This window comes from Corvus kubaryi, unplaced genomic scaffold (assembly GCF_017639235.1).
Source record: "Corvus kubaryi isolate FWS band 111438036 unplaced genomic scaffold, C.kubaryi_AGA036_p1.0 66, whole genome shotgun sequence".
In the NCBI taxonomy this organism is placed as follows: domain Eukaryota; kingdom Metazoa; phylum Chordata; class Aves; order Passeriformes; family Corvidae; genus Corvus; species Corvus kubaryi.
Window position 1 is genome coordinate 27202214 of NW_024582054.1, and position 13451 is coordinate 27215664.

At 40.3% G+C, this 13451-nt stretch overlaps 1 protein-coding gene across 1 annotated transcript in view; it reads left to right on the forward strand.

Annotated features, from left to right (window-relative positions):
* ASPG (asparaginase) overlaps positions 1-8669 on the forward strand; it is a 44511-nt gene extending 35842 nt beyond the window's left edge. The window contains exons 13-16 of the mRNA XM_042047572.1: positions 171-257; positions 6209-6308; positions 6626-6684; positions 8271-8669. Of these exons, the coding sequence (XP_041903506.1) occupies positions 171-257; positions 6209-6308; positions 6626-6679 (241 nt within the window). The 3' untranslated portion in view covers positions 6680-6684; positions 8271-8669. The remainder of the gene's footprint in view (positions 1-170; positions 258-6208; positions 6309-6625; positions 6685-8270) is intronic.
* Positions 8670-13451: the final 4782 nt, after the last annotated feature.

The following is a 13451-nucleotide window of genomic DNA, read 5'->3' on the forward strand; positions in this document are numbered from 1 at the left end:
TTTACTGCATCTGTCACCTTGGAAAAGATTCATTGATTCTGTGATTGTGGAAAATAGAATGTAAGAACTTTCACTGACTGTTTGTGTATATGACAATGCTGGATTCAGGGGGGGGAAAGCCCCTCCAGGTCAAGTCACTTTCTCTTTTTTTTCCTATTCTTTTCATAAAGGCACATACCAGTGATTAACTTGTTACGAGAAACAGGAGCGCACCTTTCAAGCCATGACTTGGAGGACGTTGGAACAATACTCTGCAGGTAAATGTGATATATGGTGAGGTGGCCCTAAAATGGTGTGGAGAGGCATGGTTTTTCAGAGGAGACTCAAAAATGGAGAGCTTTCAATAAACAGTTGGGTCCCTGGCACATGAGGTGGCTCTTTCTGTGCTAGATGAATAGTAAGGCAACAAGTGAAGTGATGAAATTAAGAATCAACTCTGTTTCAAAGCACCAATAACTCAAGAGAGTTCCAAAGTAGAGAGAACTGTGGGGATAAGTGAGCTGGAAGCAAATATATACCCCATTTTTTCCCAAAGTCTTTTACTGAGGAGTGGTGAAAAGAAGATGTTCAAGGTATGATTTTGTAACATCTCTCTTAAAAATAAAGCTGCACAAAATGCATCATTTTTATTGTTATAAAGTCCACTTTTCACTTATATTGGAATGGCTTCTACTGTAACTAGTGTATAGTATTGTTCTTAAAAATAACTAAATCAAATAGACAGATTTGATTTAGTTGTGAACAGCTGCTCACCATCACTATATTTAATTTTAAGAGGATATAATTCTCTTAGAGCTGGTTTGAATAAACTTGCTTTCAATATATAATGATGTGGATATATATTATAAAAAGAAATAGATGTTAGATTTCATTTTTTCCAGTACTGGTCCTGAATTATAAATTACTCTGAAAATTGTGAGAAGGTTCATGTATATCTGAAAATTACTTGTAGTTTTTGCTTCATTTCCTCTTCTCTCTTTTGAAAAACAAACAAAAAACCCCTGAGTACTGACCTTTATATCAGGACTTGGCAGGAAACCATGAGACTTGCAGGGACCAGCCAGTGCTGTATAATGTCTACAAAACAAGGTCAAGGTAAAGCTTATGTGTGTTCTGTGTGGAGACTGGACTCTGTCCTTTGAATAATTCTGGAATTAAGGAACACTAGCTGGAGTGTTTCCATTGTCATAACATGCTCAGAGGAGACTGGGTAATAAGGCTTTTACCATGGAGTCAAAATGTGCACTTCCCAGGGCACTGTGATAGGACAGAGCTAAACCCTTGGTTTGTGCAGTTTCCCTCTGCCAAAAGGCAAGAGGAGTGGTTTAGGGAATGACATTCTTCTACAAATAAATTGGCCCCTTGCTTAGTCCTGGTGGCACGTGCAGAACCAGTTTGGCTAGCTGACCTGGCAGTAATATGTCCAAAAAAAGAAGAAAAAATCAGGAAGAGAAAAAGGGTACTTCAAACAAAATAACAAAATGTGGTTCTCATGCAGTTTGTTACAGCTTTGTAGGGATCGTTGTGCACCTGGATCTGCTTGAGAGGAGGATGCATAGCCTGTACCAGGAGGAGAACCAGGCAGAGGTCAGGCTTTGAGACAGTGCTGAAGTGGCTGTTCCTACCCTGCTCCTGCAGAGCTGAAGCTCTTCCTCTGCTCTGCTGTTTTAGAGGGCCTGGCATAGTCATTGCTAACAAAGTGGACTTACTCCACAGAGCATTATTCAGATACCTAAAAGTTACTAAATCTGAGGTGCTGGTGTTTGTCCTCTTGCCAAAATGTCTCTAATACTTCTCCAGTGTCCTCAGATGACCTTACTGATACACTCATTTTTCCAGCATGTTCTGGCTCATGTCTCTGTCCTCTCTCTTAACTCCTTATTTTAAGCTCTCTCTACAGGCACTGGCACCTGCATGGCAGTAAACATGTCCACATGGTCAGGCTGCTTGTAGAACCAGCTGTTTATAACATCTCCCCTCTGTCTAACTGGAGCTATTTTCCTGCATTTCTTCTATCTTTTAATGTGCCTTAAGCTGCAATTTCTACCAGTCCAAATTTGTCACCAAGGCAATTTGTCAAGCTCTTGTGGTTTAGAAGGATAAAGCTGGTTGCTTTCTGATAAGCTCTGTGTTCCTGCACTTAGCTAACTTAACTTTTCCTCCCATGCAATTCTCTCTGAATTAAATTATAAGTATGTTTTCCCTCTTTGCTACCGACCAATCCTCAAACAGACTGTTACGAAAGAACATAAATAGTGATTTTTGTGTTCTAATAGTCTCCTCAGCCTCCTTCTGTTTAGACTCATGATTTTAGAATAGAATAGAATAGTTCAGTTGGAAGATTATGGAGATAAAATGAAAATAAATGTGTTCCTTTGGCATTGGTGATGTTTGAGAGGGAAAGGAGTACCAGCCAGAACTGAGGGTTGGACTGTATCAGTGGGAACTCTTGTGTAGGAAGTGGAGATGCACATAGTTATTAAATCTTTCATGGTTTCATTTGCTGGTGTCTTTTTTTAAGTGAGAGGTGTTAGTCTGGTTTCAGAATCACTTTGTTGATGTTTGGTATCTGGTACATGGCTTTGTTTCAAAATGAGATCTCAGTGTTAGTAATCTGTTAAAAATGTCAGAATATCTTCTTGTATTGCAGTAGTATTGTCATCTGTCTGAAAAACCAAACCACGATGAGATAAATTGGGACACTCAGACTTACTCTGAAAGCTTCTGGAGTTAGTAAACAGTTGATTTGTGGAGTTTTTTTTTAAAGGAAAAAAGCTTGTATAGAGGTACTTCAAGTCTGTACTTCACAGAATTAAACAGGGGCATAAAGCCAAAACAGCTTACTTTTTCATATTCTTAGACTTCATAAAATGATATGATATGGTATGATATGATATAGAGGGATGCAGCCTTTCAAAATCACCACCTTTCAGAATAAGATGCCTCTTCAACTTAACATAAACAAGGGGGTAAGGCTGGGGAAGGAAGAATAAATATGCCTCTGCAGGAATTAGGACCAAGCTTCTACTGCCTGCTGTCTTTCAAAGAAGTCTGTCTGTCTCAGCTGAGAGAGATGCGGAGATACAAGCTAAGAACTCCCAAATGTGTTCAGGACAGAGCAGACCATGCCTTGTGCTGGACTTCTTCTTTTTTCTTTTTTTTAGGATCTTCATCTTAAAACAAAAAGAAGAAAAAAAATTTTCTCTTCTGTCCAGGTGATGACACACCTGAAAAAAAGAAAGTCTCTCCTGATTACTTCATATAGACACTGAAAAGGGAGAATTGCTGATAAAGCACAGCTTTGTGTCCCTGGGAAAGATGAAATCCTAGTACATGAGGAGGCAGGAGGGAGCTCCAATGTGTCATTTCACTTTACTTTTTACTTCCCAAATCTACAACTGCATTGGCCCTTGTCCTTATAAACCTTCTGAGACCTGACAAGCTTTGCTCCTGGTCCCCTGAGAGTAACAGAGCACCCCTTAAATTGCAGCTTGATGTTGGTGTGGTGGGAGACACAGAGAACACTGTCACTATTATTGGTATCTTAGCTCTGTCATCATCATGGCTACATTAGCTCTGCTGAAACTGTGAACTGGATACATAATATTTTTTTCTGAATGCAAAAGTACTGATAGGCAGGATGCCTGGGATTATCTGCTGTCAAAGGTATCAGGGTTTACTAAAATGAGTTAGATAGTTCTTTATCAACAAAGCAGGTTTTCAACATTCTGTTAAGTGTATACTGAAGCTATCTTTATTCCATTTCATTATATAAAAGTGATGGACTCACTGCTTAGAGGTTGCACTTGTAGTAGGAATTGGTGGCATAAATACATTTGAGACAAATACAGAGCAATGGTCCCAGTAGTGTAAATTGAGAGGTCCCTGTATATATTTGAGTATATCAAGTACAGTTACTGTGTGTAAAGGAAATACAAATGTGTACAGCTTGACTAGGGGAATCTGGAATTGGAGAAAATGTTTTGTGGTGCTCTTGATGATAATCAATCTAGTAAATAGTAGGTATCTTCTATTTAGAGTGGTATCTAAATTTTCTCAGAAGCTACATCACCTTTTGTTCTCTGGGAACACTACCCATAGAATAAAGTTCTCACTTGACTGGTAAATGGCTGCTGCAAAATTGAAGATACTTCTGTGTATTTGGACTGCTCTAATGTCACGGAAGGAGACCCCTTCGCAGTTTTGACCTCTGCAGTGAGGGTTAAATTGCTCTTTCTGAATAGGTGCTGTTAGGCAGTTAATTTTCAAGTAAGTGCAGCAGTCCTTGTTTGTTGCTTACAGAGATGTAGCTGAGGTGCCCTGGGTGTGTGTAGGTTGGTAATATTTCTGAAAATCTTTGACCAAAGTGGTTTCTGCTTTGCACATGGCTGAACGTTGAGATTCTGTTTGGCAAATACAGTGCTCTCCTGTCCAGTGCTGGTGATGCTCATAACTCTCTAGGTAGGCTTTTTGTTTGTTCCTTAGCCTGTGACCTTACAGTGTTAACAGCAAGAGACTAGCCTTTGTAAACAAAGATAATTCATATGTTCCAGAAGTGGCTGCTAAGCGATTTCTTTGCTTTACTAATGCTTACACTTTTTCTTTACTAATGCTCATTCCTTTCCTGCAGTTTCCTTACCAACCTCCCACTGAGCTTCCTGTTGGACCTCCTCTGCCTTCCTCTGTTTCCTTATTGCTTCTGAGGGGCCTTTTTTCTTTGTGATGGCAGTTTTCATTCATGATTTATTGATCCTTTCCTTCATGATGCCAGACTGAAGCGCCGTTAAACCTCTTAGTACCCCACTACCACTTCCCTGTCCCCCAAAGGCCTCAGCTGTAGGTCACCTGGGGGTTGTATGGAGGAACACAGACAGAGACAATCTGCTTTCCCTTTTTGTGCCCAGCCTCTGGGACTGCTGCAATTAAAGGCTTCCACTCCCCTGAAAACATATTTTCAGGTACTTAAGCGATTTAATCAACAACAGAAGTGATTTCCACCTAGCAGAGAAGTGAATGTTGCAGCCCTGCTGTCATGGTTTCTTCCATGAGTTTACCTGACTACCCCTTGTGTCTTTGAGCCTTCTCCACTCTTCACCAGGTCTGCATGGCTTGGTCATCACCCCCAGGAGCTCATCACCATCTCCATCCCTGCTGCCAGCACAGTGCCTGTCACCCACAGCAAGCTCTCGTTAAGGCAGCAAACTCTGAACTTAATAATGTTGGGGAGAGTTCCCCCTCTCTTAATGAGATTCAACCTCACTTGAAGATTATCAGCAGGGTTCTGCTGAAACAATCTGCAAGCTCACGGCAAGCTCAGGTCTGAAGCTTCACAGATGCTGCTATCCTGAGAAGACTGAAGGTCATCCTCCCAACCTTCCCATCAGTTGAGCCTGTCTTCAGGCTTGGTACAGACTGGCATGATTTTGCATATATACAGGCTCTTAGCTCTTTTGCCAAAATGAGAGTTAAAAATAAACCTTAAGTATTGTGGATGGGACTACCAGAAAACGTGCAAAAAAATAATCTGGTGTGCGTTCCTCTGGAAACTTTAACTCACTTGTTTGTATAGGACTCATTCAGATCCTCCCTATTGCTTGTTACATGTGGCAGAGAGAGGTCATCTTTAAAAAGCTTTTTTTCTTTTTTTGCTTACTGCCCATTTAAATCCTACAAATTGTTTTATAAAACAAATATAGCTGTGTTACTGTCCAAATAATATCACATAAATATACTTAATGTCATAACTACTGATAGCAAACCCAGTTATGCAAACTTGTGAAGGGGGTTTCTTTGTGGTTTTAAGTAAGTCCCATGGGTTGCTGGTACATCTGCTTGTGCTCTCACTCAGCTGCATCTTGATTTAGCCATTGCCCTCCCCCCAACTCATTTCATGAGATAAATATTGTGTTGTGAAATATGAAACTGCGTGACTTTTTTTTCCCCTTTGGTCATAGTCACACCCACTATGTGAAACTAGCCTGTTGTAAGTACTTATAGCACAGCCCTATTAATTTAAGGAACTCATTCATCAAGCTGTGTTGCTTGCTCAGCTATTCAAAGCTGTTGTAATAGTGTTCCTTACCTCTCTACCCTGGCAGCCATGTTGAGCTTGGTTCAGCTTTTGCCTGCTGAGCTCATTGACAGGATCCAGGAACTCCCTGAAATTAACTGAAAGATTTAGAACCAATATTAATTATTCTTTTCCCAGCCTTACAGCTAGAGGCGATATGGATGGGCTGTACGCCTGGTACCTGGCTGGTGCAGACCTGGAGCAAACTGGTTATGATGGCAGGAATCCCCTACAAGTAGTAAGTGTCCATACAGCTGTGCTCCCTTGGTGTGCTAGCTGAGTAATAACACATGCTCTTGGATAATATTAATTTCGGAAAAATACATGTTGCATCGTGGACTCTAAACTGGATTAGAATTTGTTACAAACGCAAATCTGGTGCTGTTGTGAAGTAATAAATAGTTGGAGTGAGAATTTTCTAATCTATGTTAGAGGAATTAAAATTTAAATTGGATTTTAATTATTTTGTGGTAACATAGTCTTAATTCCCACAAGTGAGCATTTGCATGTCCTGGTGCACAGGATGGCAGGATTTATTCATGTTTCTACTTACAGGCAGAGGCTACAGGACAGAAGGAGGTTCTTGACTTCCTTAGACAAAAGCAGTAAGAAAGGTAAGATTTCGTTTTCAAATGCTGGAGTGCTGAAATGTATGATCAGCACAGGTATGAATAGAGATCCTGTATTTAAGCCCTGGTTCACCCTGGGACATCTGGCTTCAACTGCTGTCCCTGTCTTGGTTTCTGATTTGACTCTGAATACTTTAATCCTTCTTTGTAGAGTGGGGCTAATGTTTATTACTATTTCTGCCTGGACCTGGAAGTGCTTTTTTGTGTGTTCCACAGTGTAGTTCTGAACTTGGGAGTGTAAGAGCTACTAAAAGAAAACCACCGAGGGCAACAATGTGATGTTCCATTGGCCTCTTGCAATAAATTGCTCCTCTTGTCTTGCCTGCATTGGAGAGGAAATGCCTTTTATCAGGCACGTTGGCCAGGCCTGGCTCTCAGGGTGCCGTGCCCCCAGCACAGGAGCATTCCCTTCCCCAGGACAGCTGCGTAGTCACCACAGCCATTCAGGAGGGGCCACTGTGCCACCTGCAGCATTTCCACCTGCCCTCTCCTTCTGGCTTTCAATGAAGCACCCTACACTAGAAATCTCCTGGTGTAATATAGTCAGCCACCATGGGAGACGTGTGGCTGATTCGTCACAGACTGGAGTTAGTTGTACTCCACACATGGACTGCAGAAACCTCTGTGACAGAGAGTTCTGCCCAGGGGCTGCTTCAGCTCTGGGCATAGGACAGGGCAGTGTCATGGCCTCCCTCTTCCTCAGGCCACAGAGGCAGCTGCCTGGGTGTCCCTGACATGAATCCCTTCTGTGCTGCCATCGTCCAAGGTGTGTTTCCCTGGCCCTGTGCGTGTGAGGCACGTGTGCGCCTCATGTTCAGAGCATTGGATCTGACAAGTTTCTCTACAGGGAACTTGTTTGGGCATTTGACCTTCTCCAGTGCTGTGCTGTAACTGGAAGCATTTGAAACACTTGCCTTTCATTTCTCAGAGCTCCTTTCTGATGCAACACAATATATTGGCAAGTCTAATCCCAATTTAAATATTGGGAGGAGATGATCTCCTTTATTTATTAAAACTAGCACAAAATGTAGTTAAAGGTTTTGCTGCATCGATGGTTATCTGGCCACTTGTGTTTCCCATTTGAGAGATGTTAGTGGGGACTGCAGTTGGATTGATTCACTCTAGACTGGTTTAAATGAACGAAGGACACAATCAGGCAGATTTTTTTGCTTTCCTTCAAAGTTTTGGGGTTTTCTTTGATTTTACCTGATATAGAAGGATTAGATACAATCACAGTCTTGAGCATTTAAATGGAAGTTTTCCAGTGGTCAGGATGGCAATGCTAAAATACCTTTAGAATATGATTTATGCTGCAAAGGGATTTCCATTTTTATTGAAATAGGTCTGCAAAAATTGCTTTTCTTTTTTAAGTGGGGAGTGAGTGTGTTAAATCCTCAAGTTGTCCATGGATCACCTCATAATTCCTTTGGACTGAGCCATCAATAGTGTAGGCGGTCTGAAGGAAGTCTTCAGCACCGCGTGAGAACTGGCTTGGCAGGCTACAGGGTAATCTGTTCTCAGGAAGGTTTTGGATACTGCCTAGTTCTAAACATCATTTTCTCTTTCTCCAGAGGCTGTAGAAGATGGTCACTCCTCATCAGGAATACCAGCTTGAAACATTCATGGTGTTAAGCCATTATGGCTTAACAGGAACAATGGTAGTGCTGCTTGGGGCATACAGGAAAGCTACAGCTTAGAAAGATTCTTTATTTAAGATCACATTGATTATCTAAAAATTATTGGCTGCCTTTATTTTTTAATCACTTTTTGGAAAGAAATGCTTCTAAACAAGTGAGGCTGTTCTGTTACAAGTTCTGATTTTAAAGAGGCCTTTTGAATGTTCTTGCATTAAACCACTGCGGACAGTATTGCAGGCATAGCAAATGGAAATGCTGTGGTGAATTCATACCAAGGAAAAACAGTGGATTGTGCATTTCTGGGTTTCAACTAATAAAATCTCTGAGGAACAATGTTGATTTCACTTGGTCTGTTTTTTTGCAATGACTTTTATCACTCCAGTTGCAATTAGAGCAATTGTGAGTGTCAGTGCAAACAATTGAATCAGTCATGGGCATCTGCCTGCAGTTGTGTACTAATCTTCACCAATGTGTCACTATAAACCCTCACTTGAAATGAGTAGGAGGCAGATGCCATAAAGCATGTTTGTGGGACTGCCTGAGTGAATTGATTGTTTTGTTTCTAATAGCATCTTTCCCACATCCTGACCGGAATATAATCAAGATTGCTACATGCTAGACACGTAATTCTTTGGACTGTAAATGGGATCTCAGTATTAACAGACCCCAAGTTTAAAGTACCAACACTTTCAGACTAAAGAAAGAAGGCAATATGTATCTTTACAGCTGTGTCTGCCCTAGAATATGTAAATGGAGGGAATACTTCAGGCAAATGCATACATTGGAGATGGCAACTTTTAATTTCACCTACAGCTTCTGCAGTACTTTGTGGATTTTCTATCTGCTGCATCTGAAGGGAATCTTTGAAATGCAGATAGTTTTTTCTTTTTCCTCTTTATACTACTCAGACTTCCCACAGCTATTCTTATCATGGAGAAAAGCTGCAAGGACTACTTGCTGAGCCTGCTAGTATTAAAAGATTCCCAAGGTATACTGCAAATCAGATCACACTAAAACAAGGGAACTGTGCACGTAGTCTGAGAAAATGCTGTATACACTGCAGTTCAAAACAAAACCATAAAAATGCCTGATTAATGTGAACAGTTGTGCACGTCTTCACTATGGTCACAAAAATTACAACTATGCTGTTTCATTATTAAATTATTGATATTACATAGCAATGAACATGCTTTAGATTGAGTAAAGTGAATACAGAATTAAGTAAATGAGATCTACCATCAAAAATCAGGCATCAAATTTGTCATGTTTTTTGGTGTCTTATCTGTAAATACTTGATGATGTATGTAGCAAATGTTTGTGAAAATTTTTTCAATCAGGAGTAAAATCATGCACAGACTCTTCTTCCTATGGTGTTCAGAATTATCTTGCCTCATCAATAGTCTGTGTTGATGCACTGAACCAGGCAATCCCTATATAATCTTCTTTACAAGTGACTTTCTTGGCACTGTAATATTTTCTCTTTTTTAATTATTCTCAGATGTCATAATTTGTTCACAACAGCACCCATTCTTTATTTCTGTGCCAAAATGATTGACTGCAGCATAGACAGAGGCATCAATATTTTCTTCAGACTTTTCAATAAAGGCTCATCTGATCTACAGAAAACTTTCTAAACAATAACTTCTTATATTTCTAAAATACAATATCCATCTAAAGTACAAAACATACTTTTTCTTTTAAACAAAAAATTATATTCTGGTTTAAACTACTGAACTAATAGGTCTCAACAGTAAAACTGAAGGAGAGGGAAGAAAATAGCCAACTATTTTGGTCCTGCATAAAAGCCAGCTAAAGACATGAAGGACAACATTCTGAGATGTGATCCAGGAAGCAGTTTTAGTTAGAAGCTCATAAAGCTAAAATAAAATGGTTTGGGTCATTTTACGGTAAGAATAAAGCAGTATTAGCTTCTTTCTGATAAACCTTTACAAAAGTATAGATCCTATTAATATTTCATCTTGCCTGAGATAGTGTTCCTGCAACTTTCTAGAAAATCTGTGATTTGCCTTATAAATAGACCAGTGTGTTTTAATGACAGACATATGAATGCAAATTTAGTATTTATCTGAGGAAGAACTGGATCTCTTTTATGTATGTTAGAATTTCATTCAGGAACTGTTAACAGTCTACAGATGTTAAGAGAAACTCTGTATAGGGTGCTGTGGCAAGAATCACCCAACCAAGGCCAGAAACTTCAGCTCTTGACTCAGTGTTGGAGATGAACTTCAGTAACTCTTTGGAGATCCTGTGTTGTCTTGTTCGTCTACTACACCCTTTGCTTCATGCTGGTGATTTAATAATCATAATTATACTCTCTGTGATAACTCCCAGTCTTATGATGAATCTATTTGTGTGTAGTAACCCTTAAGTTTTGCATAGTTATTGATCAAAAGTAAAATCTAAATATTAGTAAGGAATAAAATAGTTCCTATTTGTTTCTATCTATTTGTTTCAGTAAGTGTAAGCAGCAGAATGTCTTTCATTAGCAAAAGTATGCTAGACATCCCAGAGGCAGCTCAATTTTTTAAACATCCTAATTTTTCTCCTTCAGATCATTCTTGAAAAGATCCAATACCCTCTTCTTTTTATCCAACAATCTTCTGCTCAGTAAAGGGTTGCTGATTAAGCAGCCGTACAGGGCCATGGGTATTGCAAACACACTCATTCCATTGCCAAGACTAACTGTGGGTCCATTCCATAACTCCTCAAACAGCTTTAGCTCCAGTCACCCATGATGTCCACATACCCTTCCATAGCTACATCCAACTACACTTTGGGAGATCTAGCACTGTGATGATCATCTGCAGATCCGTGCTTGGTATTTCATACACAGTACACATTGAAACGGCATGGTGAAAGCTGGATTGAGTTAATTCTGGGTTTTGGATTGGGTGTTGGGTTTTTTTTGCTTGTTTGGGGTTTTTTAGGATTTTTTTTTGGTGCAGAAAAGCTTGTGATATTTTTAACTCTCTGTTTTTAATTGGAACATAAAGTGGCATTTTAGTTTCTGCTAGGAAATGGCCGTGGCTCCTATTCTTTTCCAGCCTCAGTCAACAGGGCTGTCGTTTTCCTTGCCCTGCAGAATCACCACCGGGTCAAATGCCATGCTAGGAAAGTGCACAAGCTCCCAGCCTGCACCTGTGTGAGTGTCGAGAGGCTCCTGCAGGTCTGGACCATCCTGTTGCACACAATTTCAGCAGTAACTATAGAACAGTACAAAGGCATAATCAATAATGTGAGACTTGTAACTGCTGCACAAATGTTGGACTTACTTCCAGTGTTGAATGTTTTAAGTTGCAGTGATGTTCTGGGAATGAATGCTGGTGCTGGAACCTCTGCTGCCTCTCCACAGAGGAGATGCTATGCATGCCTCCTCTGAAAGTCAAACATGACATCAATTCTACAGCTTTCTTCACTTGAAAGACAACACCCAGCTTCCACTTTGTTTCTTTTTCCTAATGATCCAGCTAATACTGCCAGGGGATAGGGACTACTTGGCCTATGTCAGCACTTCTCTTAACACTGCAGAAAGCAGAGATTTGCACAACTAACGTGTCCAAGTTCCTGTCTGATTGAGCTACGGCTTTTCTTTCCTGAATGCAACCACTTTCTTTTCTACTGATGGCTGAAAATATTAAGTTTCTGTCAGGAGATTCTCTTATAAAACTTTTGTCATGGAAGGGCACTCTAAATTATTTGAAAAATCAGCATGTACTTGCTCTCCTATTGCATGTTGTTGTGGTAAACTGCTGACATCTGTCAAGGTTGGCTGACCCCCGGCCAGACTGACTGTATCTGATCAGTACTTGCTGAACTAAATCATGTTCACAAGGCTTCAGCATCTGCTCCTTCTTCTTAAATAGCTAAATATCTCCAGTTTTGCACATCTTAACTTAGAATTACTATACTGTAGCATGTCCCAGTTATCTCATACAGGGATTTTTCTGTTCAACAGTGAGTGACAATGATATCTCTCATCTGGAACTAAATCCCTCCTTGAATCAGAGTTTATTTGCAGTCTTCTGAATGGTGTGGTCAACTGGAATTCTTCCAAAAGGATTGTGATCTAGTTGGAAGATTCCTTCATTTTTAAGGCTTGTTCAAGTAGTGAGATGAGTAGGGAGGGAAATATCCTTTGTGCATAGAAGACAAAATGAGCCCAGTTCCACTTACACAAAGCACTAATGGACCCAAAGAGTGATCAAATGCAGCCATAGGGGTAATCCCCTTCTCCAGGTACCTATGCTCATCCCTCCATAGGACCTATTACAGTAGTTAAGAAACAAAATCCTTTTAGTTCCCAGCAACACAATTTGTTAGATCACTGAGATAAACCTGAAGTAATTGTGTGGTGGGTGAAAACAAGAAATTTATAACGAACTGATCAAATAAAAAGGTGTGCAGCATACGTTATCAGAAGCACTGCTGATATGTTTGTGTCTCTTCCGAGTGGACTCTATCAGCAGTATAATCATCTTCTAGACTAGCAAGACTAGTCTTTCCATGATTCTTTAACAATGTTTTATGACACAGTGTTTGATTGCATGTTTCTAACAGCACTTTAATTTGAGTGACTCTTTTAGAAAAGCTACTAATGTAGAAAGCTTATAAGATATGTAAAGTACTCTACTGAACCATACAAATGAATCTGTGGGACTCAAATGTTGCCATCTTAGATAGTCCATGAGTCAGAATAAAATCTGGTACTACCAGATTTATTATTTTGCAAAGTGTCTATCTGAAAATTACTTTAGAGACTTCATTATACGTACATTTGTTTACCTGTGATCAGCTGAATGGGAAGAGGCAGAAGCCTGTGTCTCAAAAGTGTAGCTGAGACGAGAATCCTGAATCATGGCAGCAAAATGTCTGGTGAACCGCACTAAGCAGCACTACTTAACGTGGATCCATTTGGGAAGAGCTGATTCAAATCTCAGCATCAAAAGATTTGGTCCTTGCTGTCCAAATCTGCCACAGAGGTAGCAGGAGGTTACAACCAGTGGGGCCTACGCTCCTCCCAGTCTGGCAGGGCAGAGGCTGTACCCCTTTCCCCCTCAGCCAGCCCTGCCAGTGCTCTCCTGTTGGGACACGCTC